The sequence below is a fragment of the Paramormyrops kingsleyae genome, chromosome 1 (genome assembly GCF_048594095.1).
Source record: "Paramormyrops kingsleyae isolate MSU_618 chromosome 1, PKINGS_0.4, whole genome shotgun sequence".
In the NCBI taxonomy this organism is placed as follows: domain Eukaryota; kingdom Metazoa; phylum Chordata; class Actinopteri; order Osteoglossiformes; family Mormyridae; genus Paramormyrops; species Paramormyrops kingsleyae.
The window spans coordinates 24,064,005-24,091,953 of NC_132797.1; the positions used below are offsets into that span (position 1 = coordinate 24,064,005).

The 27,949-nt window shown below is 41.5% G+C and overlaps 2 protein-coding genes across 3 annotated transcripts in view; one reads left to right on the forward strand and one right to left on the reverse strand.

Annotated features, from left to right (window-relative positions):
* Window positions 1–13,947, reverse strand: part of LOC111837854 (LYR motif containing 4) — a 42,143-nt gene extending 28,196 nt beyond the window's left edge. Inside the window, exons 1-2 of the mRNA XM_023800266.2 lie at window positions 13,817–13,947; window positions 7,124–7,244 (exon numbers count right to left, since the gene is read on the reverse strand). Of these exons, the coding sequence (XP_023656034.1) occupies window positions 7,124–7,244; window positions 13,817–13,902 (207 nt within the window). The 5' untranslated portion in view covers window positions 13,903–13,947. The remainder of the gene's footprint in view (window positions 1–7,123; window positions 7,245–13,816) is intronic.
* A 64-nt stretch (window positions 13,948–14,011) lies between these two features.
* The window catches only part of fars2 (phenylalanyl-tRNA synthetase 2, mitochondrial), a 91,581-nt gene continuing 77,643 nt past the window's right edge, over window positions 14,012–27,949 (forward strand). For both annotated transcript variants that reach the window (XM_023800263.2, XM_072711978.1), the window contains exon 1: window positions 14,012–14,164. The gene's annotated coding sequence lies outside the window, so the exon portion shown is untranslated. The remainder of the gene's footprint in view (window positions 14,165–27,949) is intronic.

Below are 27,949 nucleotides of genomic sequence, written 5' to 3' on the forward strand. Positions count from 1 at the left end.
ATTCATTCTTAGTGGTAAAAAGAATAGTTAGTGTGTGACACGATTCAATTTCAGGAATGACTTAGCATGACACTGGTGCTATATGCTAGTTCAACGGAGCTCCAATAAGGCACAATCAATGACTGGTTCTGACCATCAACCAGGCATACAATCATAAATTATGATACGCAGCATGTATGAAAGATCTGATGGCATTGTGGGTGCCTTGGTGGCTTGGTGGGTACTGGGTAGTGCTGTAGGCTCACAGCACCGGGGTTGAGGGTTGGATCCCCATCCCGGTCAATATGCATGGAGATTTATACTCTCTGGGTTTCATCCATGTACTCTGGTTTCCTCCTACAGCCTGGGGGATTGTTGACCCTGCATTTCCCACAGGGTACAACAGTGTGCATTGTGATGGATCGGCATGGGGTCCTGGGTGGTCCCTGCACTCCGGGGATAGAAACCCCAGAGGTCCTGGAAGATGGATGGATTAAGAGATGGATGAATACATTACTGCTCATACGAGACCTTTCCCACTCAGCTCTTCACAAGTCTCCAGTTGATGACACAAGGGACATCTAAAAGCAGCACTGATTCCAACAACAGAGAATCAGCAATCTTCGGAACTCACGGATAACAAAATCTGGGCAGGAGTGCATTATTTGCCTGGTTTCCTTAGTTTGAAGCTATTGTTGGTGCTGGGAGGGGGGCATGCACACTCTTCTTCATTTAAAATGTACCTGGGGATGTTGCAGGAGAAAATATACAGGTATTAAACTAAGGGGAAAGCAGGGCTTTTCAGGTCCAGTTACTGTGGGCACCGTTTTTATCACAAGCCGAAGCTCTGCTGTATTATGGAGAAACTCCAGTCCATGCAGCTGGCTCGTCAATAGATATTTTATCCAGGACAAAATGATGAGAGAAGCAGGAGGTGGGGCCTGGCTCACTGGGTTAGGCCTCTGTGCTACACTTCTCCTTTGGGGCCTTGAGTAAGGGCCCTAACCCTGTGAAAAAATGTCACAGGAGTGCTGGATAAATGCCCATCTCTGTGATCTGACCAGTATATCTGCGTCTTATAGGACAGCAGGAAGCGATGTGTGAAAACGAAATAATTTACATGTACTTGTACCAATGGTAAATAAAGTTTCATTTCACTACCAGAATGCATAGGTCATCCTCTCACTCTTATCCAATCCCAGGCAGCAAAAGACACATGGCTGGGGTTCACCATGGTCAGGAGGAGAGATGACAGCAGCAGTATATGACGGAGCTCGGACGCAGACAAACAGCCTGGTTTCCGCTTTGCACAAGGCTCTGCTGTGACGCACAACCGTGATAGACGCAGAGCCTGACGTCAAACAGCTGCTGCCAGTCTGTCCTAATCCCTGCCCTCCATGTACAAAATGCTAATACACCGGAGCTGGGCACTATACTGCCCGGGGCTGAATCATGCTGCCCAACGTCAAACAGCCGCTGCCAGTCTGTCCTAATCCCCGCCCTCCGCATGTGAAATGCTAACGCAGCCCCCGTTTCCACGCCAGTGCACAGTTTGGGGCTGAATCACGTGGCCTTCCAGTCTCTGACAGTATGAGTAAACAAGACGTCGTTTGTCACCCAGACTGTGGGTTTAGCGGTGACACGCAAGACCATTTGGTTCTGTTTGTCACGCTCGCAAACGGAGATCAATATGAGCTCAAGCAGGAATTAACAAAACATGGGAAAAATGTTACGGACAAAAGCCGCTATTTACCTCGTTCCTCTGAGGAGAAGCAGGCACTTTGTACAAATAATGGAGCACATCAGGGGTGATAGCAGGATTTGACCACTTTCAATCTGAAGAAATATACGATGCCACCCTATATTCAGATTTAATATCAAACTGGAAAATCAAGCTAGAATCAGCTCCATTCTGCATGTCTCGCCTGCAGCAGGCTCCCTGCCCTCAGCTTTCATACAGTTTATGACGAAAGATCAGAAATGATCAGAAATCATAAACTGATTTATGAAATACAAGATAAAACTTTACACCTTCACAGTTCCACACCCAGAAATTTCCATTTTGCTATGTGCTAGTTGCCAAAATATATATATATTACATATTACATATATATTACATACATATAACACACACACACACACACACACACACATATATATATATATATATATACACACACACATAAATATATATATTTATATATACACACACACATACATATACACACGACAACCACACACACACACACATATATATACAGTGTATATATATATACATACATATACATAATATAAAAATATCTAGCTACAGAATTAGCTACTTTAACCAAAAGAAAAAAAAACAAAAAAAAAAACAAGAAGCTTGCATAACATATACACTCACCTAAAGGATTATTAGGAACACCATACTAATACGGTGTTTGACCCCCTTTCGCCTTCAGAACTGCCTTAATTCTATGTGGCATTGATTCAACAAGGTGCTGAAAGCATTCTTTAGAAATGTTGGCCCATATTGATAGGATAGCATCTTGCAGTTGATGGAGATTTGTGGGATGCACATCCAGGGCATGAAGCTCCCGTTCCACCACATCCCAAAGATGCTCTATTGGGTTGAGATCTGGTGACTGTGGGGGCCATTGTAGTACAGTGAACTCACTGTCATGTTCAAGAAACCAATTTGAAATGATTCGAGCTTTGTGACATGGTGCATTATCCTGCTGGAAGTAGCCATCAGAGGATGGGTACATGGTGGTCATAAAGGGATGGACATGGTCAGAAACAATGCTCAGGTAGGCCGTGGCATTTAAACGATGCCCAATTGGCACTAAGGGGCCTAAAGTGTGCCAAGAAAACATCCCCCACACCATTACACCACCACCACCAGCCTGCACAGTGGTAACAAGGCATGATGGATCCATGTTCTCATTCTGTTTACGCCAAATTCTGACTCTACCATTTGAATGTCTCAACAGAAATCGAGACTCATCAGACCAGGCAACATTTTTCCAGTCTTCAACTGTCCAATTTTGGTGAGCTCGTGCAAATTGTAGCCTCTTTTTCCTATTTGTAGAGGAGATGAGTGGTACCCGGTGGGGTCTTCTGCTGTTGTAGCCCATCCGCCTCAAGGTTGTGCGTGTTGTGGCTTCACAAATGCTTTCCTGCATACCTCGGTTGTAACGAGTGGTTATTTCAGTCAAAGTTGCTCTTCTATCAGCTTGAATCAGTCGGCCCATTCTCCTCTGACCTCTAGCATCAACAAGGTATTTTCGCCCACAGGACTGCCGCATACTGGATGTTTTTCCCTTTGCACACCATTCTTTGTAAACCCTAGAAATGGTTGTGTGTGAAAATCCCAGTAACTCAGCAGACTGTGAAATACTCAGACCGGCCCGTCTGGCACCAACAACCATGCCACGCTCAAAATTGCTTAAATCACCTTTCTTTCCCATTCTGACATTCAGTTTGGAGTTCAGGAGATTGTCTTGACCAGGACCACACCCCTAAATGCATTGAATCAACTGCCATGTGATTGGTTGATTAGATAATTGCATTAATGAGAAATTGAACAGGTGTTCCTAATAATCCTTTAGGTGAGTGCATATTCATCTTTTAAGGAAATTGCTAAACTTCATAAGTCATTTTCACCATCGTGGGAAAAACCTGAAATTAAAATAAATTTCAATATTAAAACTAAAAACATGCTGTCAAGTTCATCAACACTCGTAAAAAAACATGCAGCACAGAACAAAAAAAATGCACAAGAGGGAAGGTTGCTTGGCAACAGCGAATGTGTGCAAACTAGATTTCATGCTGTCAGAAACAACACCCCAGACAGCCTGGTCATTTGGTCCGGCTATGTAAGTCGTACTTGTCCTACACTCACCAACTTGTACAATTTCTAGAAGTACAGGATGGATTACCTGGAAATGTATAAGTTAATAAATGTGAATGCTGTGTGTCCTTGTCATGATATGTTGGTCTGAAAATATACTTATTCATTTATTGTACATTGCACTGAGACTATATGGACAAAAGTATTGGGACACCTGGCCATTACACCTACAGGAACTTTTATGACATCCCATTCTAAATCCATAGGCATCAATATGGAGTTGGTCTCATCTTTGCAGCTATAACAGATGCCACTCTTCTGGGAAGAATTTCTACAAGTTTATGCAGTGTGTCTGTGCCCATTCAACCAGAAGAACATTTGTGAGGTCAGGCACTGATGTTGGACATGAAGACCTGGCTTGCAATCTCTGTTCTAGTTCATCCCAAAGGTGTTTGATGGGGTTGAGGTCAGGGCTCTGTGCAGGCCAGTCAAGTTCTTCCACATCAAACTCACCCAACCATGTCTTTTTGGACCTAACTTTGTGCACTGGGGCATAGTCATGCTGGAACAGAAAAGGTTCTTCCCCAAACTGTTCCCACAAAGTTGGAAGCACAGATTTGGCCAAAATGTCTTGATATGCTGAAGCATTAAGAGTTCCCTTCACTGGAACTAAGGGGCCAAGCCCAACCCCTGAAGAACAGCCCCACACCATTATCCCTCCTCCACCAAACTTCACTGTCTGCACAATGCAGTCAGACAGGTGACATTCTCCTGGCAACTGCCAAACCCATACTCATCCATCAGACTGCCAGACAGAGAAGCCTGATTCATCACTCCACAGAAGACATTTCCACTGCTCCAGAGTCCAGTGTCAGTGTGCTTTGTACCACTCCATCTGACACTTGGCATTGCACTTGGTGATCTGAGCCTTGCATGCAGCTGCTCGGCCATGGAAGCCCATTCCATGAAGCTCTCAGTACACAGTTTTTGTGTTGGGGTTAATGCCAGAGGAAGTCTGGAACTCTGCAGTCACTCAGTAAACAGAGCGTTGGCGACTTTTATGCACTATGCACCTCATCACACGGCCACCCCACTCTGTTACTTCACGTGCTCTGACACTTTGGGGCTGAGTTTCTGTTGTTCCTAAACGCTTCCATTTTGCAATAATTACAGCCGACTGTGGAATATCTAACAGGAACGGAATTTCACAAGCTGACTCATTGCAAAGGTGGCTTCCTATGACAGTACCATACTTGAATTCACTGAGCTCTTCAGAACGACCCATTCTTTCACAAATGTTTATAAACATGACTGCATAGCAACATGCTTGATTTTATGCACCTGTGGCAGTGGGTCTGAATGAAACACGTGAATTAAGTGATTAAGAGGTATGTCCCAATATTTTTATTCATATAGAGTATATGACAATTTACAGAATCTTTCCACACTAATTAGGTGGTTACTTGTATTCCTTTCTAAATGTTTTAACGTCCAGATTTGAAGATGTAATTTATATTATTTACACTTTATATATGTTTAAACATTTATATTTTATTTCTCATTTGCACTACGACCATTTTTTGTGACAAAGTAAGAACTGTAACAGATACACTAATGGTAGAGTGGATATTGGTAAACTCGGATAATTTTACACTTATAATTTTGATACTTTAAATTATACTTTCTCTCTCACTCTAAAAATCACTACAGCACTGCTTCAGTTTTGGGATGATCCATCTCAGAATTTGATCACTTCCAGTTTGTCACCCCTACAATGTGCCTGCAATGCTTGAAAAACACAACCCAATTCTTTTAGTTACTGTGTTCACAAGACCATGTATTCTATACAGTAGCTGACGTTTCATTTTTGTGACAAATTTTCTGAAAATAAAATCAGGTGTAGACCTGAAGCAGTAATAAGATCAATAAAATAGTTTTTGACTTATCACATTTTCAAGGTCAAATATTGTCTGCTTTCACCCTTCCCTTTGTTACCTCTAAATGGCATCACTTCACTTTTCGGTCAATCTGTCTCAAAAGCTAATCAGTTCCAGTTTGGCATCATACAATGCTACTGCATAGTTTAAAAAGATCCATCAAAACTTCGGGTTGTCATCGTAAGAGCATCAAGTGTCAAAACTGCTCTTTTTTGCTATCACTATGCAGTGCTGTTTCAATTTTTGGGCAATCTCAAAATTCCTTACCCATACAATGCATGTGGAAGTTTTGAAAAACAGCCATCAAATGGTTCCCGAGTTACTAGCCCGCATGCCACATGCCACAGGCCGGGAGAGTACAGCTGTTAAGTGAATGGGTGGCTTGGAGCCGCTCTTCATGCTTCTATGGTATTAGTGATGCATTTTATCATTAGTCACATCATTATCACACAATCTCGTTTGTTTTTGTGTTAATGAGTCTAATAAGTATGCAGTATTCTCCCTGTCTCACCCACCCTTTCAAAAAAATAAACAAATAAACCTAACATTTATTTTAATTCCTGGAAAAGCGTAACTACTCATCACACATGTAGATATTTCATGGTTACCTGGGGAGTTCTGATTTTTTGTATCTAAATACTCTTAATAGCAGTAAACGGGAAACTAAAATGTTGACAATTGATCACATTCATTTGTTTGGTAATCTATTTTTATCCTAAGTATTCTGTTTCATTAAGTAATCTTTGAGTTTCAAAGTAAATCAAATAAGACTCAAGATCATCGTGCTGTTGATAATTTCACCATTTGATGCTTTACACTTCATATTATCACTTAAACTATATTTTTCCTGAGGGATCTAGTGAGTCAGCTTACAGAAACAAAGTGGCTAATGTTTCAATGTATGACTAAGTATGTTTACAGCAATGTTTCCTCAGTGTTTATGACAGATATGCGGATTATGAGTGTAAGAAAAGCAAGAGAAGTTAGAAAAACAATGGGATCATGTGTGGAAAATATTCATCAGACATACATGACATGTTGGTGACTGAGAGAAGTTCACTGAGACAAGTCGTGAAAAATTTATTTCCATCTCCAAGGCATAGAAACTTTAAAACTACAGAAGTTTTTTTTATTATTATTATTGTTAGTCTACCATTACGTGACAACTGAGAATTGTGGCTTGACAATTTACAGGACCAAAGGGATCTTGCATGATTTCTGTCCTGGAGAATGACGACACGCCCGAGGGCCAGGGTCTTGTTTGTGACGTGCGTTCTGTCCGTGTATGAGATTCGGCTACGGAGCGTTCTGTCCGTGTATGAGATTCGGCTACGGAGCGTTCTGTCCGTGTATGAGATTCGGCTATGGAGCCTACCTGACGCTGGATTACAGCCAGGCTATCCCAGGCCCGGTTTAGCAGGATCTCCAGGGTCTTAGGGTCGTCCACGTTCTTGTTCTCCCTGAAGGCGTCCCTCACCCTCCGCAAGGCGTATGTTCTGAGGGCACAAAACAAAACTGTGTTCCCCTGCCATTTTGGAGAAAAGGAACTGAGCACTTTGGCGATTTTTTCATCATCCAAGTTAAATTATACGCATTTAAAACTAAGGAACAATGTTAACAAATTGGTTATAATAAACATGACATAACTGAAGATATATTTATAGTCCAGTGATTTTATAATCCAGGGGTGGGCAATTTTATCCAGGAAGGGCCATTGTGTATCTGGGTTTTTGCTGCAACTCCTAATTAGATTACTCATCTGAGGACTGATTGGCTGAAGAGTCACACCTGGGTGTGAGCACCTGACCTAAAGGTTATTCAAAAACATGTTTATACACTGGCCCAGTGACTGGGATGAGATTGCCCATCTCTGTAATAACTGCAGAACAAACTTCGCTGCCGATTAGAGAACCATCTGGCTGAAGGAGGGACCAGAGAGCACTTGTTCCCTGTCAGCACCCAGACCACTTTCAATCCCCAATACACCATTCCATAAGATGCCATTTTACGGAATGCCAAAAGTGTGAATACGATGTGTTTTTTTTTTTCACGTTAACAAGCTCAAAATTGACATGTTGACGCAAACATTTTGTTCGCATTAACGTGTGATAACGTGTTAACACATACAAAACATGCATGTGTCAATTCTGAGCTTGTTAACGTGAAAAAAGCGAACATGTTTTAACCGTTTTGATACAGGAAGTCCCATGTTTCTGTACAAAAGAGATACTGGACTTCCCAGAGGCTACATCAGACCCCACGTGATGCTTATTCACTAGTCAGTTAGTTTAGACTTTAGACTTATTTTTAGTTGGTTAGTTTAGAAAAGTGTGGTCATATTGACTTGTATGTACAAATTAATTTATAGAATATTAAGCCAGAATGTTAGTCATCAAACAAAAATGATGCAATTATACGGACCCCGTTAGACCGGAGACATACAAGGTCACGAAAGACACCTGTCCTCTTCCAACTACATCAATTTTGAAAGAATCTAGAGCCATGGGGGACATTACAGAAGGAGACTGTATTTATACTGAACTGGGTCAAAAGTGCAGAAATCAGTGTTCAGTTCAGTCAAAAGTCAGACTTAATTTACTGCATCAAACACCGTAACCACAATAATCTCAAGCAGGGAATTTTCTGCTGTTGACATGTCACAGATTAGATGTATAATATACAAGCAGTATGTCGTATGCCCACAAATGAACACATGCAGAGAGAATGAAGCTCACTTACTGACCAGCTAAGCGTAAGAATGGCTAAGATGGCTGATGTAAGTGGTTTTGATTGTGGTGCGATTCTTCGTGTCAGACACAGCGGGTCCAGCATCTCAGAAAGTGGCAGTGTTTAAAGTTTACAGAGAATGGTATGATGAAGAGAAGCATCCAGTCAAGGGCAGCTCTGTGGCTGAAAACACCTTAGTGAGGGAGTTCAGAGAATGACTGAACTTTTCAGTTTAGGCTCAGCACAGCAGGCTTCTCTCAATGCACTATTCATCTGCCCTTGAAGCATTTCTGGTGGCAAATGTGGGCCCTACCCAGCACTATGTGACACACGCCATGTGAAGGAGGTGGGGGGGGGAGCCATCTCCAGGAGGTGAAGATGACTAACGAGTATTAATCACTCACCACCCCTCAAGCTGCCGGCACTTGCTAAGTGGCACATTATAATGCGGCGCGATGGTTAATTAATCCCCGACTATTTGGAGGCAGGATAACTCTTGTACATTCTTCTGCACTTACGTTTTAACCCATTTACTAAGCACTTATCCTGGTTTGGGTCAAGGGGGAACCTGGAACCTATCCCAAGCTGCACAGAGCACAAGGCAAAGGTCCATGATGGATGGGATGCCAACCAACCACAGGGCACATGCATGGGGACGGTCACCACAGTACAATATTTCAAATTGCTATTAACTTTTGACATACAGCCCAGTCCTATCATTCTGTCCAAAGAATCTAATTGTGTATCTACACAGCTTTAAATAATCATGATGATTATTTGATATTTGCAGGATTACAGGTACTTAGGAATTCTTTGCTTTTGCCATCTTGCTCTCCGATGAGCCACACGTACAGAGGTGAGAGGGCCAGGGTGCAGGCTCAGCCATTCATCTCGGCCAATTTACATAGGCTAAGGATTGTGGCCCTTCTAGGACCACCTATTAATTATGTCATCAGTGACATAGGGCTGGGCGATGTCATATCGATATTCCATCGCGCATGTGCAATAATCACCTGGGCTTCAGATGACAGGCGCAACATTTGGCCATGCGCCAGCTTTTCGGTGCTATACGGACATTTATTTACGCCCACAATTTAAGCAGTTTAGTAGTATGGCTAAAATATTAATGAGGCTTTGTATGACGTCCAAAAGTCATTATTAGTATAAATACGGCAAATCCTTATGTTTAATAAATGTGTCAGACTTTGAACTGCAAAAAGTACCACCACAGCGCCGACGTCTTTTTACCTTGTTTATCCACAAGATCTCCTCTTTTAAAAGATGTCGTGGCTGCTCTTCTTCACTGTGACTTCAGTGCATATTGCACTGAGGTATACAAACCGTAGTATACAAACCGTAGTGTACCAAACCGTAGTATAGCAAAACAGTATTATGTGGGGTGCTCCGCTAATCGAATTTAAGAAACATAAAGTTTATACAGATCACTAACTTTTGGGTATCACAAAACGCATATCATTAATATTTAAGCCATTCTACTAATCCTCTTACCAAATTACGGACGTAAATTAATGTCTGTATTTCACCGAAAAGCTGGTGTCCGGCCAAATGCTTTGTCTGTCATCTGAAGCCCTGGTGATTATTGTGCATGCGCGATATAATATCGATATGATATCACCCAGCCCTACAGTGACATCAGCGACCAAGAACGTTCCAGCTATACTGCAGGGTCTCAATGCGGCTATAAGCAGTTAGAGAAGATAGATGACTGGACGGATGTATTAACCAGACCATGTGTTTGTGTGTGTGTATATATATATATATATATATATATATATATATTATATAGTAATTGTTTGTTGACGGCCTGTTGGGTTGTTTAAGACTCAGAGCACAGCAGATCCATTCTATAATTGGAAGCTACACAGGATGGGATGCGTTTTAACAGAGCGCCCGCCTCCATGGAAACCCGTCCTTGTTAATTCTGCTAAAACGCTGCCCTACTTTTGCCTGCCAGTCTGTTCCCATAAAGATGGTGCGTTTGTGTCAGTAGTGTATCACAAATTAATCCACCTCCCCCCAACCAATATCACTGCAAGTCCTTCCCTACAAGCCGAGTTCACCCACTGCCTCTTCACTGTTCCCCCCTCTAATAAACCCTAATATCTTCGCTTCACCCACCGGCTGCTCCTGGACATTGAGTAACGGGTGGGTGCCATTTTCCTATCATTTTCAGCAATTTTGGGTCGTGATGGAGGAAAATGATTTTAGTTTTTAGTGCATCAATAATTAAAAGGAGGCTAGGAGCGCTGGCGGAACATTCCGGAACACACTAACGTCACATGCACAAAGAGCTCTGATCGCGACCTTGGTTGACCTTGATCGAAAAAAGAAAATGCTGCAAGCCAGCAGCCAATCATCTGAGGGGTACAGAGGAAGCTCCTGACAAGGCTGCAATGACACATCTGATCAATAATTCAAAATCCGGCAGCAAAAAGACGGAATCACATTTTTTCCAGACCTGCACTGTCAGTCTATTTTAAAACAGAACTAAACATTTAATGCCCGTGACATAAAAATCACAAAGAAGCTAAATGGAGAAACAATGATGGAGGAAAACTTCAAGGATACTATTTGAACTGTGATTTACTTTGTAATTTAATTCTTACACGTTTCCTGAAATCTTTCTTATGGATCAGCAACAAATTGCCACATTATCACACCAGGCATATTATATGTAAATATATGAATAAATATCACAGCATTATGCTCTTTGCAGAGACCACAGCTGGCACTCGCACACTGGGAACATTTGGAATTGAATATTTCTGCATTATCTGCAGTTTCCCAAGTTGAAAAGTCTCTGCAGCATAAGTGATACGATACTTCATTTTACAGATCAAAGTCCCTGAACACTGCCACTAATAAAGAAGACATAAAATGCCAGGTATCAGATACAAAATTATCAAATTCCTTTTTAATACATAGATTTGGCTTATTGCTGTTGTAATGAAAGCATCAAGGCAATTAAAAGTAAAATGGAACCTTGTGGATTCCATATCCAACAAGTTGGCTTTGATAAGAAAAACAGTGTATGTACGTATGTATGCATCTATCTATCCATCCATCCATCCAATTTGGATATTGCTAAACAAATCCATCATATCAGTTCATTCATAAAACTGAATTATGACCTCAGGCCCATGGTTAAATTCACAACTATGTATTAATTAGATTTTTGTTCAAAACAATCTTTGGGACCTTTGTGAACAAACAATGGACCGATGTATAAAAAATGTCAAGAGGCATTTCTAAAACCCAGAACACCACTTTTCTGGTAGTACACGTTTCATTACGCGTTGACAAAAAATGCGACACCTTCAAATCATATGCAGCAGAAGTCTAGAGCACTGGAAACTCAAACAAGTCACATTCTCTGAGGACCAGCGCCAAGACCCTGGAGATTTATGATGGAGGCAGGGAGCGCAGATTTTCAAATGGAAAAAGCAGTTCAGCCAAAATGACATCCATCCATTCTTCAACTGCCTATACTGAGCAAAGTGATGGGAGAGCCTGGAACCTATCCCAGGCAGCATACGGGACAAGGCAGGGGTACACCCGGGACTGGATGCCAGTGCCAAAATGACTTGATTTAATAAATATGTGCAAATATTTGAAAGTAATTATAGCATTATGTTTGGTTGGGAAGAAAAAGAGACGAAGTATCATCCTGCCTCGGTATTCCGCTACCTCATGCTTTTCGCTTCCAGGATTGGCTCCAGACAATGCACTGGATAGCCAGGTCTGCAAAATGATTTTCACCGACAACAGTATGTATCACAATTACCGCACAGCTCCTGTAGCTCCAACACTAACAACAATGGTTGTGGGTTCACATCCCAGGAAGCACACATAAATTGTGGTTCATTCAGATAAATGAATAAAATGTCGAATCAACATATTAAGAAAGAACGTTTTTTGTCAATTTTATCAGGGCACATATACCACCCGCTAATTCATCATTATTCTTATCTTTAGATATTTATTTCTGTAACGCTACAGTATACTGTTTGTGTACTTGTTAAATTTGTCTGCACTATTTGTACCGTCTTTGCACTTTGTCTGTTTTGCACCATAGGTAGCTTCATCTGTGCACTACATCTACACTTGTGTATGCACCACAATTTCCCCCAGGATCAATAAAGTCCATCTTAATCTTAATATACTACTGTCACATGCTGGAAGACCATGGATACATGTTTTGTTGTTTTGGAAAATGTGAACTACACAGGATAATGTTTTTAGTGTATTGTTCCTTGATGGTGGAACAAGCTCCCCAAATGCAACTTTTCAGAATCCATATAAATCAGAATCCATATAAATCAAGAAACATTCTAAGACCCATTGCAATTTCGCAATACCTCAGCTGAACTCATCCTACCACTGACGCTCCCTGGCTCCAAGTTGTCGACTGTGCCATTGAAATGGTTGGACTTTGCACTACTGGATGCTGTGCTGGGTTTGTCTCTTGGGGTTATTTATATGTAGAACTTTTCTGATGTTAGGTTCCAAACTGCACTTGTGACTGATCCCTCACTGGAAGTGCAGTTAGACCTTGTAAGTAATTTGGCTCCTGGGCACCTGCACGCTTGTGATGCATTATCTACCTCACTCGTACACAAAGCATCTGCTAGTTAAAGATTCCATTCTCACTCATACTGTTGGTTCCAAAATAATAGTATCTACTTTTGCACAAGCAATAAGGAAGGAAATTGGTAAAGATTCAAGCAAAATTTTCTTTAACCTTCTCTTTCAACTACTAATGTCTTTAATGTTGAATATATATATATATATATATATATATTCGTGTGTGTGTGTATGTATATATATATATATATATATATATATATATATATATATATATATATATATATATATATATATATATATATATATATAAACAATGTCTCTAAAATTCAACAAATGCCCATACGGTGCATGAAACATTGTATCTATTTTTGTATTATTATTTTTTTACTGCTGAGTTATCAAGTCTCCTTCCACCAACTGCACTGAGGCACATGCAAGAAAAAACACAACCCATAATACACCACGTGAAGAAGAAATATGCTAATTATATAGCTTCCCATAATATATATTAACCCGACAGTTATCACGCTCAAAGGCATATAATGATATATGATGGTATCAATGTAGCCTGTCTAAGACATTTAATACAACACATTAGATTAACGTATTTTAGCAAGTCAGATACTGAGGAGTTACATAAGGCAGTCTGAAAACTAACAGACACCCGAAAGAGAACGCGATATCATACTTCCCCGCGTATTTTTTTCTGTTGCTTTATTTGCCCCACACATACCTGTAATTATATGAAGGAAATTGTTTGCTTTCTTTCAATAATATTTTGTACAGAGAAAGCACCTGACTCTTGCTGGAGATCGCCATCTTTCACAGAAGGACCCCGCTTCGACAGCAAGGACCTCAAAAAAGACGACTTTACAAAATGCCAGTATAAATATATACAGTTTCCCCTCTTCTTTTACTTATAAATTTTTGGAAGCATATATTTAATAAACGATTATGGTAGATGAATGAATAACAGATGGTGCAATTTGTATAGTGTACTTGAAATATCGGACACCTAGTTTACATTTCTAGGCATATGTATAGTCTTCAATAATGTGTACCTCCGGCAACTGAGGAGAAGGTAAGTAACTTGCTTAAACTTACCCAGTTGGTACCAGCTACATATTCTTACTGGGTTTTCTCGAATATTACAGTGAGAATTAATGTTTTCCTTCAAACTCCATAATTTGCTCGGTTGAAATGTACCTGCACGATTATGGCTCACGCAATATCGCTGTACATTTATATGTATCAAGTGTAGTGGCTACGTTTTTAGCAAGGTCATACAGCTTTGCATTTTAAAAACCTGCCTACATTTTTGGGACACCTTGCAGTTTAAACGTGGTTGCATGCAAATAAGTATGGCACTGAACCAAAAGACACCCGACTTTAACTAGGTGTTTTATCTTCGTACGTTGTTAAATGCAACGTGACAAACCACAAGCCGTACGTACTGTAGATATATTTCCTTAATACCCTTGCCCGTTTATGTTTATTGCACCTTTATAACTGTACATTAACTTATCAAAGTTTTACAGTAACGGCCCGCTGTGTAATGTAATGTAACCTTTGTCCGTAATATCATGGAGGTAGACCCCACTACCTTAGGCACCTGTACAGTGTTACTAACGTTTTATGTTTGGGAACCTCAACAAGTGACGGAGGGAATCGCTTCATCATAGGATGCAAGCAGTAACGTAGGAGAGAGTTTGAGATTGAGGGGACACTATATTTATTTTAAATGCAACAGTCTGTTTATGGGGGGTATGAATGAACCCAAATTAAACATTGGGCCACATGGGTATGGTATGCTCTCATTGGGCCCAAAGTCCCTAATGACACCCCTGCCTACACCCCTGGATGCAAGTGATTCTTAAGGTCTTTTCCCACAATCTAAGCTACACGCAATTTGCTCTGGTGTGCTACTTCCGTAACTGGGGGATGGTGGGAGTCATTCATGAATATCCTAGCCTGCTTGTTTGTGGTAGCGAACACATTTGTATATTACTGCTTTTGAGAAATTATTTTTGTGTTTTTTTGTTTGCATTTTGAATAATGCTGTCTTAATATTTTTGAAGATTTAAATATAAGCCCACCATTTGTGAGTAGTTTTTGATTTTTTTTTTGTTTGTTTTTTAGCTTCCCTTTGTCAGGGCTGTCAATGATTCTCATTTTCAAGCCGATAAATGTGGGTTCGCAACAACATGGTACTGCTGCACTATTTTCAGTCATTTCTGTCTTTGAATCCTACCTATACTCTGTGTGTGGAGTTTGCATGTCGCTCGTGTTCCCCCCCCAAATTTAAAGATTTGCGCTTTGGCTAATTGGTGTCTCTGCATTTCCAATAGTGTATGATTGTGTGGTATTGCGTTCAGTGTGTACCATTCCCTTGGGACCTATACCACCTGGGACAGGTTCCAGGGACCTCGTGGCCCTGTTGAGGGTAAGCGTGAGGAAGAAGGATGGATAACTATTAAACAAAGAAATGTGTCATTGTGCTATATCAGGTTACAGTGCTAAAAGCCCTTTAACGGTTTGACTGTAGAAACACCAGAAGCCCTGTCCAGGTGCACAGCTTTTATATACTTCAGAATTTGCTATTATTTTGGAATTATTTTGCTATTAATGGGAAAATGGAACTGAAACCTTAGTGCTTGTTTGCATCTATCTTGAGCTGGAATCCCGGGATTGAGGTCAAGCCTTCTGCACATAATAGTTAACTGCGCAAATACTAAATAAATTGTCACTGAATTAAAATAAATGATAGTTCATAAAAAAGCAGCTTGATATGTAATTGGTAATTGTCCATTAAAAATTATGCATTATCATATAGGCTCATATTATTGGTTATTACCATTGGCAGTATTAAGAATGCAATGACCCCAAATTTACACCATAGATTTGTTTTATACTTCGTGTGGACATGTGACAACTGTAACAGAATAAGACCAAGTTGTAATGGAGGACATATTATATATTATTAGGACAATGTGGGGTCAGTGGTATTTATATGTTTTTGTTATTACAGAATAAAGATTTTAATGACTGTGTAATTGCTTATTTACACCATAGAACAATGAATCTTTGTCTGACTATTTGTCAGATATTGAAGAACATTCTCAAATTGAAATGGGAGCCATGTTATGCCTTATTACAAGGATTTGAGTGAATACATTTGCTACCGTAATAACCTAGTATTTGTGCACTCTCAGACTGTGTGGATGGCTTGATCGTAGTTTCAAGACTCCTGCATGTCTCTGGCTTTGCGACACAAAACCAATAGTGGAGCCAGAAATCATAGCATGGACGGGCCGGCAGAATATCAGGTGGGCCGGTCCCATAATGATTCACTTGGCGACAAAAATCACACCACAGACGCAACTACATATTTTGTCGTCAATTTTTAAATGAGACGTGGCATTGCTAAGACCAAGTGAACAGTCGTTTCATTGCACTGTATCACACTTTCAGCGCTGAAAGTGTGAGCCCAAGACCTGCCGGCTCTGCCTGTACCACAGCGGGAGACCAAAACGTCTGCACAACTTAATTAATTTCAGAGCTCGAAATAGCAAATTGAGAGCACGAAAACAAGTAAATCATATGCATGTTTTAGGGATTTTGTGAACTTGATTTAGTATTTTGTGGGCACATTAAGCTAAATTGTGTGCATAATTTAGTATAGCGTGTGCACAAAAAGAAAGCTGTTTATTGCCCTGCAGGCTCTGTGCCTGCAGGCTTTTGGGGGCTGTCAGCAACATTGCACCTAGGACAGGTGCTATATCTCCAGCACTCTGACGGACCACACACCTGTGTTCACACCCAGAGCCTCCACATGGAGCACCTGTAACTGTCATCTTGGTCAAAAAACTTGTGCCTTCCGAAAGTTCTTCTCTTGTTTAATACTTACTTTGTGTACACAATATACCGTATATCAGTGCCCTTCAAACACGTATGGCAGTTTCACACAAAATTCCTGTAATGTTTATGGCATAACAAACTCATGAGTGAACAAATATGATCAAATCTTAACAGCCTTTGTGTGATTTTAATTGATCTGTAGTATATTTTTGATAAATTTCACTTTGATGTAGAGTATTTCACCTAAACATTGGCTTCATTTTCAAACAAACTTTACCGTCTTGCCAGCACTGGCTGGGAAAGAACATGCAACTGAATAAAGGTACAATACCAGTAGTTCCATCCATCCATCCATCTTCTAACAGTTTATTCTGGTCAGGGTCATGAGGGGCCAGGAGCCTCTCCCAGTCAGCACAGGCCACAGGGCTGCTGTTCACCCTGAACGAGGTGCCAGGCTAACACTGCTTTACTTTGTTTGCACATTCAGCTGGCAGTTAGGAACATGAAGCTGTACATCAGCTTCTTTCTTCTTGGATCACCTCTGCGTTCACCTGGAAGGGCTGCTCTGCTTCACTAGACGTGACCGCAGTCTACCTGCTGCCCCGACCGCTTCCTGTTCATGTTCCCTCTCCCGATTTCGTCGTTTCTACACAAATTATGCAACATCGAGGAACCACACACACACACACGGAGTTTCTCCTTCCATTTTAGGCCTCAAACCTGAGCTCAGTGGCATGCCATGTAAAAGTCCTTTGCACTACATTTACTGTTGGTGTCTAGTGCTGATGTGAAATGTTAGTATATTTGGCCTTCTGTCCTGAGTGTACGCCCGCATGTTTCCAGATGCTGCCTGAGATTGGCTCGAAGGCACGACTCTGTCCTGGATAAGCTCAAGACTGGTCAAGTCAACTTTGTCATTGTGCCGATGCACCACGAAATGATTTAGTAGGCTCAGAATCATTAGAATCATTCACACACACACACACACACACACACACACACACACAGAGTAGAGTTTGGTAAGCTCTTGAAAGATGGAGGGACGCTCATTCTATATTCTTACTAGGCGCCTTCATACCTTGCGGTGCTACATTTGCAGGATATTAAACCTGACTTGGCAGGCATCCAGTCCCCGGTCACTGCCTGATGCAGGCATCCAGTCCCCGGTCACTGCCTGATGCTGTGACAGTAAGCAGGTCCAGTCCTTCCACATTATCATCGACTCGGTTCCTGTGCTGCTCATGTTTGCACTTTCTGATATACGTGTCTATAAAATAAAGGGATAATATCCGGTGTTTATGAGTAACGCTCGGGGTGCCTGGTAGTTGTGTATCACAGCATGTTTTGCCAAGAGGTGAGAACATTTGTTGAGTCACTTTCAGCTCGTTTTAGCTCTTTACATGCTCATTTTTTGGGCCCCGGGGTGTTGCGGAAGAGTTGGGTTCACGTGTCTGTAAAAATGAATGTGAACGTACTAAAAAAACCAGTCAGGCAGCGACTGTCTGGTGCTTGCATGACAATTGCCGCATGGTGCGTGGTCACGCCTCCCTTGGGCCACTCATGCCACTAGATGCCGGCTGATGGACTCGTGGTACAACTGCGGTCGTCCGTCCAGACCTCGGCGGGAAGACGGCTTCCCATCTGGGCTCCGTGGGCAGTGCAGAGAGCAGGGCCCAGGTGGTGCCGATCGCTCCAACGGCATCCTAGTCACACTCCGTGTACCAAGCCACTGATTTGACGTGATTACCCACGATCCCTCAGCAAAACAGTAATCCGAAAGCAAATGTGGTCTATTAAGGTCTCAAACCCTCAGTCCTGTCCTTGTGATTTTAAAAGTCTGAAGAAACAGAAGGAAAAGAGCTGTGTGGGTGGCGGGAGTAATTTATTCTTCGGCGATGACTGTTATGAAGAGCAATTTGGCAGCGGGAGTGCTGATTAATTCTGCAATTGAGTTTGAGAGTGAAGATTTAGTGCATGACGAGGCATTATTGACAAAGGACAATATGAATAAAAGGCATTTGATACCTGCTTTGAAATGCACTGTCTGGGATATAATTAAGTTTTTGTTTTAATAGTGTTTTTTCTTGTTTACAAATTGTGGAATTAGGTTTTCATGTGATTTGTGAGAAGCGTAAATGGCTGTGAAGCAGCTTCGTGTGGATTTTTGCCATCTTTTCCTTTTCACCGGATATTAGTTGTCTGGAGTCCAGTTGAGCTTAGCTGCGATCCTGTGATTAGCGGTTAGCTGGGGCCCAGCTGACGTGCGGTCATCCACTGCGTGCCTGTCTCTTCATTGCGCGGCCCATGTCAGGCACGGTTCCGGGCAGGCCTGCTGTCCGCGGGGTCCACGTGTTCCTCGCTGCTGCCCGGCAACTGCACACCGCTTCCCCTGTGGATCGATGAAGATGTATTTCAGCAGGCTGAGAAAATACCTTGGCCAATTAGTGCCCTCCCCTGGCACCCTCGATTGCCAAATGAGCTCAAGTGCACATTTAGGGATCGCACCATTACAGAGGCCCTTGGGAGACCCCTTCCATATGGTTTTAACCATGGAACAGAAAACGCAAATGCAGTTACCAGCTGAAAATGGTGATTTAGGCTATGGCATATAAGAATGAACTTTTCATTGCTCATAATGATGACTAGAATCCAGTGACCACTGAGCTGTATTAGGGATCATTTACTGTAATTACATGTGCTGGTGGATGATGATGTGCTAGGCCCTTGGAAAATCGCCTCTGGGCAGACGAGTTAAGATTCCCGGCTTACAGAGACATTTTGGGCTCTCAAGGCTCTCTTATGTGCGGATAGTGTTACAGTTTGCATCTGCAATAGCTGATTGTGATTGAGAGTGGATGCAATTGGCTGCGTTTTAGCGATTCTTTTGAGTCAGGATTTCATTTTTCAGCTGACCACATCATGCAGCTTCTTTATGGCTGTCAAGTGGCCTTGAGTGCCTGTTGACGGACACGCCCCTCGTCCAATCAGCACTTAGGCCTTCTGTGTCACATCAGCTGATTTGAGACTGAAAGAGGGTGGGACTAAAAGTGGTCATTAGCCGTCCAGGAGAGGGGGGGAGACAGATTAAATGGGGGTGAAAAAAATCCAATATTAATTCAAAAAATGTATTTTAAAAGTGTTAATAGTTTTATCATACAGGGAAGACAGAAAAATTACTGAAAATTTACAGAAAATACTAGATGATAGCAAATGAAAGTGTCATGCTGAAGTACATGCCCAGCACTTCCAACACGTGGGTACAAACTCAATGGGATGGGGTCTGACCTCTAACACACCTCCATTTGGGGTCTTTATTTCATCTATAAAATCAAAACTGCCTCCGTTCATCATATTACCAGCAATTAAACATGTAAACATGTTATTTTCAGTGACAGTTCTCTTTCAGTCAGCGTAGCCTTGACAGAACTCACAGGAATCCCTGTCAAGATGCATCATGAATATTCATGACTGTTTAGTCAAATTTAGTGTGCTAATTCTTCTGAGTGAACATAACATAACTTGTACTTGAGCTGAAACCTGGTGCAAATCCCTTTTTTAATTAACTGTGTAGTGGATTTAAATTAGCATAATTTGAAAAACAGAAATTAAAAATAAATAAGCGATTAAATAAGCTATAAGAATAGACCCTCAGACTGTACTTTGTGGCCACACTTCTCTAGTGAATAATTATCTGTTGCTTATCTCACATCTTCTAAAACAAAATTTTACACGTTTGCATAAATGCATGGTTTTTTTTACGTGAAGAGGAAAATCAGGTTAAATACTTTGCTTAAAGGTCAAAGAACAGGCCCCTCCTCAGACTTGAACCAATAGTCCTTAAGTCCTTAATCTTTATTTTGACCACTGTGCTGCCAGCATTTACCTTATCGGCATCATAATACCTTATGTTTTTACAGTGAGTATTGCAGTATAGCTATGCACCGGTTGGTTTTGGGCTCTTTGTGTTGTTACCCATCCATTCGACTGTCTGTACTACCTGAGTTTCCTCCAAACATCTTCATGTCCTGGGGAGTGCTGGGTAGTGTTGGGAAGTTTATCCATGTCTTTGGTGGGGAGAAACCCACATTGTCATCATATAGGAAGAAAAACAGGGCCTTAGTGCCGAATTACACGTCCTTGGCCTGAGCTCTGCCCTTACTGCGTGTGTGACGAGGGGCTTCCCAAGCGCTTTCGCAAGGGCATAGCATCAGGCCGGGCCCCTGAGGGACCCTGGGAGGCGTCGTTAATATGCATGTGGAGGAGGTCAGCCAGCACTTTTCAGCACAAACTTAGAATAATTGAATGTATTTATTATAATGGTCACGAAAATTTATATTTGCAGGTTCATTATATGGTACAAGAAAGGAATTTCTGCTCTGATTAATGGGATTTAAGTCTAATTTTGTTATTAATACAATGGATGTACAGGGACTCTATTTTGGATATCATTTGGTGATCATTAGGGTATCAGGTTTGTGCGTGGGACAGTAGGTAGCACTGTACGGTAGTCTAACCCCTCCAGGGTTTTAGGTTCCATTCCTGCCCCTTGCTGTGGGTGTGTGGATTTTTTTGGATAGCAGAGACATGCAGTTTAGGTGAACTGGTATCCTTAAATTGTGTGAGTGTGTGTTCTGTGATGGACTGGCATCCCATACCCCCCCCTCCCCCCCATATTCCCTGTGCTGCCTGGGATAGGCTCCAGGCTCACTGTGACCCCATAGTGGGTGAGCAGGTTGTGGAAAATGCATGGAAGGACGTGAACTTGGGAGGACCACTGCTTCCGTACAGAAAAGTGGAATCCAATAAATGGCAGTTAGATAAATAACAGTGTTTCCCACAAAAACAGAAAATCATTAGGGAGTGGTTTCTTCAGCATAAACCAAGCGAGGAATGAGAAGAAAAGAGTTTTGTGCAGAATGCAGTTTTTGTAGCTTCTTGGGAAGAGTTTCGCATGGACAAATGCGTCCTCGACAAGCACTCTGAACAGAGACATCGGTGGGGTGGATTCAGTGAGCCTGGAAGAGGGAAGAGTCTATTGTAATATCATCTTGTAATGCGCCTCGTGGCTCTGCTGTTGAACTGAGAAAGTATTCATTTCCTTGCCCGCGTGGGTGGAGGTGCTCCCCTTTTCCAGGAGGAGGAATTCATCAATCTTGCTTTATGACACGGTGTGGGATGTGTTGCTGTTCAGCCCAATGTACAGCTACACCTTAGTGGCTAACATGTTTTTTTGAAGCACTAAAAAGACTCTTTCAAAAAATTTTGAGTGCTGAATTTGTAGAAAACAAATCATTCTCCTGCCTAAATTGCAGGTTAATTATCCAATTAAGCATGACGGCTTGAGCAAATGCTTGCGTGCAAGCAAAATAAATGACTGATTTTGACATGAACGGTCAGAGATAGCTATGGTATCACAGTATAACTTTGGGCTGAATCTCTAGGGTTAAACGTGAAAGGGATAGGACTTGGGAAACAAGCTTTTCTGGTACTGCGAAGCACCTTGGATATGCCTAGATAAGGATCTCATCATCAAAAAATGTGTTACAGAAAGGTTATTTGTAGTTTCAGTTTAATGGTTTTCTTAATTCAGTATTTTCAATAGGTTGCTGCCAGTTATTAGGAAACTGGAGTTCGCATGTGACCAGGTCTTCATTCCGTCCCTCTGATTCGGGGCAAGTGTCATGAAGTTCACCAGAGCGCATTTTAAACATTTAATAGGAAATGCGGCATGGATTCCCACAGATGCCTGGGTTTATTATGGGGGCAGCGCATTAAACAGCATGCTTTTTCTGGATGGTTTAGCTCCGCATTGGGGGCGGCACTGACATTTCACATGGGAGGAATGTCATTCCTGTTACTTTTTAAGTTTGAAGCTCAATGCTGTAGTATAACAGTATGCACTCAGCAGAACACCTGCTTGCTAACGCCATCAGCCTGCTTCCAGCGCACAGAGTATCATTTGGCTGCAACTGAATACATACAGCATGCATGGGATCAAGAGGTTCACTTAGTGCCCCATAACCCCCTATAATGGGCAATATGTGTGATCGAAATCAGTGTTTCCTGACCCGGTCCTTGAGGACTGCCAGACAGTCCATATATAAACATGGGGTAGCGTGGGCTAAGCCTCTGTGTGTCTGTGATCTGGGGGTCGCCGAGGACTGGGTGGGAAACACTAATCGAAATGATTTTGAATGTGGTCTGACTATTGGTGACATATGTGTCGGATCCAACATCTCCGAAACAGCGACCGGGGATTTTCACGCACTGCGCTGTCTAAAGCAGATCGTTATGTGATAAGCAGAAACGATCTCATCAGTGACACTTCTGAGGGTGAAATTAACACCTCGTTATTGAAGGAGGTCAGAGGGGAATGGCCAGACTCATTAAAGCTATCAGGAAGGTCACATGTGCAAAATGAGACCAAACACCATAAGGAAAGATTCTAGCACATTGTTAGTTCAATGCCCCAAAGACTTCATGTTGTTCCCTTGACGAAAGGGCACCCCACCCAGTCCTAGGTACTAATAAAGTAGCCACTGAGTATATACAGTGCGTATGTGATATCCGAAGTTATTCATTTTAAATGCTGTTTCTTTTTAAAAAGTGAAGGTGAAGCAGATCTGGGCTGAATGTGAAGTTTTATCTTCAGCCATATCAGATTCAGCTCACAGTAGTTCCAGGTTCAGATTCTACATCCTTGCATGCTGGAAGTCTGGACCCTAGGATGAATCAGTTTTTTGGGTCCAGGAATGTTCTGATGGACTCGGGGCCGATCCCAACAGGATACTGTCTCATGGAGAGTAAGATGGGGTAGGCAATAAGAGAATTTCCCCACGAGGCTTAATACAGCATCACTATACATTTAGCTATTTATAATCTTACTGAGGATTGACTAAAAACAGTATAATGACAATACTTCTTGTCAGGAGATACCCATTGAAAATAGCAGTATTTCATCTTCCATTCATCAATAGATGATCTTACATTCTCTTTTAAAATGCTCTGGTACAAATATCATTCACCTGCACACCATTCAATCATCCCTCTTCCTACTGCTTATCTTGGTCATAGTTCTGGGGTGTTCTGGAGCCTATTCCACCCAGTGCAGAGTTAGGGTTACGCAGTATTGGGCACAAGACTGGAGTTCATGGTGCATGGGATGCCAGTACATTGCAGTAAGATCCATAATGAAATTATGTATCTAATACTGGATTTTAAGGAGCTCAAAATTCCGATATTATCATTCATTGCTCGATATAATGCATCATAATTAAACTGACAGTAGTTTTAGTTAAACACTGCTTTACTGACTGATATGATTATGACAGTTTCTCAAGCTCAAACAGCAACCTATAAAGTCTTAATATAATATAACTTTGTTTATAAATGTGTAACCTAGGTTACTATCACACCCCCACATTAGCGTTGCCGTAACATGGGCTTTTAATATCTGGGCCAGTAACTTGCATCTAGGATAAAGCTAGGTTATAGCTAAAATTGACTTTTAAACATATAATAGCTTTTCCCTTTTTTTTCTTTTCTGGTGCATAAACCTCCCAACTCATCACCTGCAGCAGCTTCTCTAACTTTTATAACCGCGATCAAAGGGACATTGACTTAATCCAACCAATCGCAATAAAATAACTCAACCGAAGTAAAGACAGCGCCATCTATGGGACCGGAGAATCATGACACTTTCGGTTCTGCTCATTTTAAGTGGGTTACAAATGGCTGATTTTCTATGTATAACTTATTCTTAAAACAAATAAATAACATGGACTCTCTCAATGTTGAACTCTCGGACAACAGCACATTTAAAGTACATTGGTTGTCCTACATAACAAAAGCACATTACAGATGAACAGTCAAAAGTTTGGTGTGGTAAAATGCAACATTTCTATTCCCAGCGGATCAGTAACAACTCTTTGCCCAGACCTGCTAATGATCCCAGACTGAGTGGTAGGTTGTAATGCAGGAAGCAGAGCTGCTCAGCGTCATCTCCAGTGAGAGAGCTCCTTTTCCCATCATAAATTTTTAAAGAGACATTATTGCTGTTTTATCGGTGGATTTTCCACCGATGCGGTACATTTGGGGAACCTTAATACTGGCCTATTGTATCGGCAAAGTGATATTTCAGTCCTGCGCTACATCTCCGGGCATGTACGGGCACACTGCGGGCAATTTGGGCTGAGGGAGGAAACCGGAGTGGCTGGAGAAAAGCAGGGGAGGACATGCAGAGTCCACGCACACTCAGGAGGGAGCAAGATCCCTTACCTTCAATTTTCCTGCCTGTTTGGTTACAAATGAAAAAAGCATCTACAGTGTACAAATACCCTGCGAATCCTACAGTAGGATTAGACCAAATACAAATATGCAAACATTCTGAATATCATATGGAGAACAAATACAGCTCTGGAAATAATTACAAGGTCACTCTATATTTTTACACAAATCTTCATCTTTAAATCCTGATTCAATCCTGGTTTAATCCTGGTTTAATCCTGGTTTAATCCTGGTTCAATCCTGGTTCAATCCTGGTTCTGCTAGGCAAAAGGCTACACTGAGCAGCAGGATGATTTCATGTTCAAATTTTTCTAAGACATCAGCAAGAACAAAGTGAAGCAGGAGAATACTGCCAATAATCAAAACTAGTCAGGTAGAGGGCAGAAGCAGAGATGACCGTCACCTAATCGGGCAGTGCCTCATAAATCGGGGGATGACCTCAAGTGACCTTCAGAAAGAAGGGAAACATTAAGTGGTGTGAAGTGCACTGCTAGGACGGTTCGTAACGGACTCCTAAAAGCAGGACTGAAGACCCATAAAGCAAGGAAGAAGCCCTTCATCAATGAGAAGCAGGGAAGAACCAGGGTGTAGTTTGCAAAAAAAAATGTATATTTTACCCAGGCATACCCATAAAGTGTGAAATGAGTGAAAGTGAAAATTTTGCTGTGGTCTCTTAGTTTTTTCCAGAGCTGTGTATTCAAGGGTACCATAACTTTAAGAAGACTTTGATGTGAGTTTTGGAGCTCAGTGCTATGTTTAGTACTGTTGACTATCACCAAAACAGATAACATTTCTCATATTACGGAATGTGTGTAGTGCTACATTTAGGTTACTATTGACTGTCACAGCTTACTAGCCCCTTGCTAACGAGAATAGATTACTGAAGGTGCCTTCATCTGTGGTTAGTACTTGGCTGAAGCTAACTCTTGTTTTTAATCTGTAACTATTTAGCACAAACCTGCTTCCTGTAGGTGTAGCCATGGATATCTCCCTTATCCCTTTGAAATCTGGGTTTGAGCAACACCCAGGACGTCTTGGTGATGCTGCCAGATACTGGCCTCGGCCCGCTTGGGAAAGATGGGGCATAACAGGGTGGATCTCGCCATGACAGTAACTGAGATCAAAAGTCACTCAGTGGGCTCTGTTTCTCACTTGCACAAAGCGCGACGCAAAGTGGGTTTGCTAGTTTCATTCCGGCACGTTGCTCATTTTCACGGCATGCGCCGCGTGATTTCGCCTGCTCTCTGCTTGTATGAGTGGCGTTTTTCCAATGAGGCGTGGCCGGGCGCATTGTCGCCGTGTTGCTATTTTAAGACAACGCAAAATGGTTGAGTGTTTGACCAACAAAAACCATGTCAAAAGTCAATGGCGCATTACTTAGCGATATTTAAGCGGCGCGTTTTAGAAACGTGTAGGTGCGCGAGGCTCATAATTGACAAAGATATGTGCTTGAAGTGCACTGTTGGAATTGTTTTTTGATCTCATTTATATATGTTTTACTATAGAGTACTTGATGTAATCATACTGCTCAATGAAACACCAAAAGAAAAACAAAATTAAGTAAAGAGCTAACCATATCATAAAAAAATCTTTCAAGTTCATTATCAGAATTAAGCATGTATTGTAATTGAAAGGACATTTGGATTACTGAAAATGCGTTTCAGATATTTAGATAAGTCCGGGGGAACATTACAATACAGCCTTCGAAAGGTTGTGGCATTCTTTGTGACATGTTGTGCAACATTGCCATGCATGATGGACGTATGTTGGACATAAATTAGCACACATTAGAGGAATTTAGAAGGCGTGATGCTGAACAGCATATGCCGACGCCAAGAAAGGAGTGAACACCGGCAACCGCACAGGCAAGGGAAGATCAGCTGGCAGAACGGCTGAATCGTTTGTAACCGCCCTATTGCCTTTTAATGAAACATTTTAAAACCTGTAAACTTTATAAATTGTAGGTTGTGTTTTGCTTGAACAAAGATTGCACTTTTATTTATATTTTCGACATTTTGTATTCACAATGGCTTCTACACTACGGAGGTATATATTGGACTTTCTTTTTTGTACCCCACAGATGACAATCCACAAATATTTCACTATCTACAGAAATGTATTTTTTAAATTTGTGTTGTGTAAAATTATATCCACAAAAATATGGAGCTACTTCTATGCGTGAGATGTATTTTGCAAATTTGTGGATCACGTCCTCTCTATTTGTGGGTCCCGCTGCATTTGTTACTTTGCTCCTATTTATTTGTGGATTTTTGTATTTTTAGTTGTGTTATATGAAATCATATCCACAAAAATATTGAGCGATTTGTATACCTGAAATGGGTTTTGCACATTGGTCCCCTGTAGATAGTGAAATATATGTGGATCATGGTACATATTTGTGGATTGTTGTCTGTGGGCTACGAATAATAAAGTCTAATAAAAACTTCCATACTACACATTCTGTTAAGCCTCATAGAAATAAAAAATCATGGTGTTTATGTTATCAATCAACCCATCCTTCCATTCGTCTGTCTGTATATCTGTCTATCCAATTCTAGTCTCATCGTAATAGCATGATTTATCATTTCTATCATCCATCCACCCATCCATCCATCCATCCATCCACCCATACATGCATCAACATTCCTGTGACTATGCCACAGTGAGAACTGGGCGGCCTCCATGTTCGCTGCTGTGCTATGAGTGGATGGTGTTGCAGGCA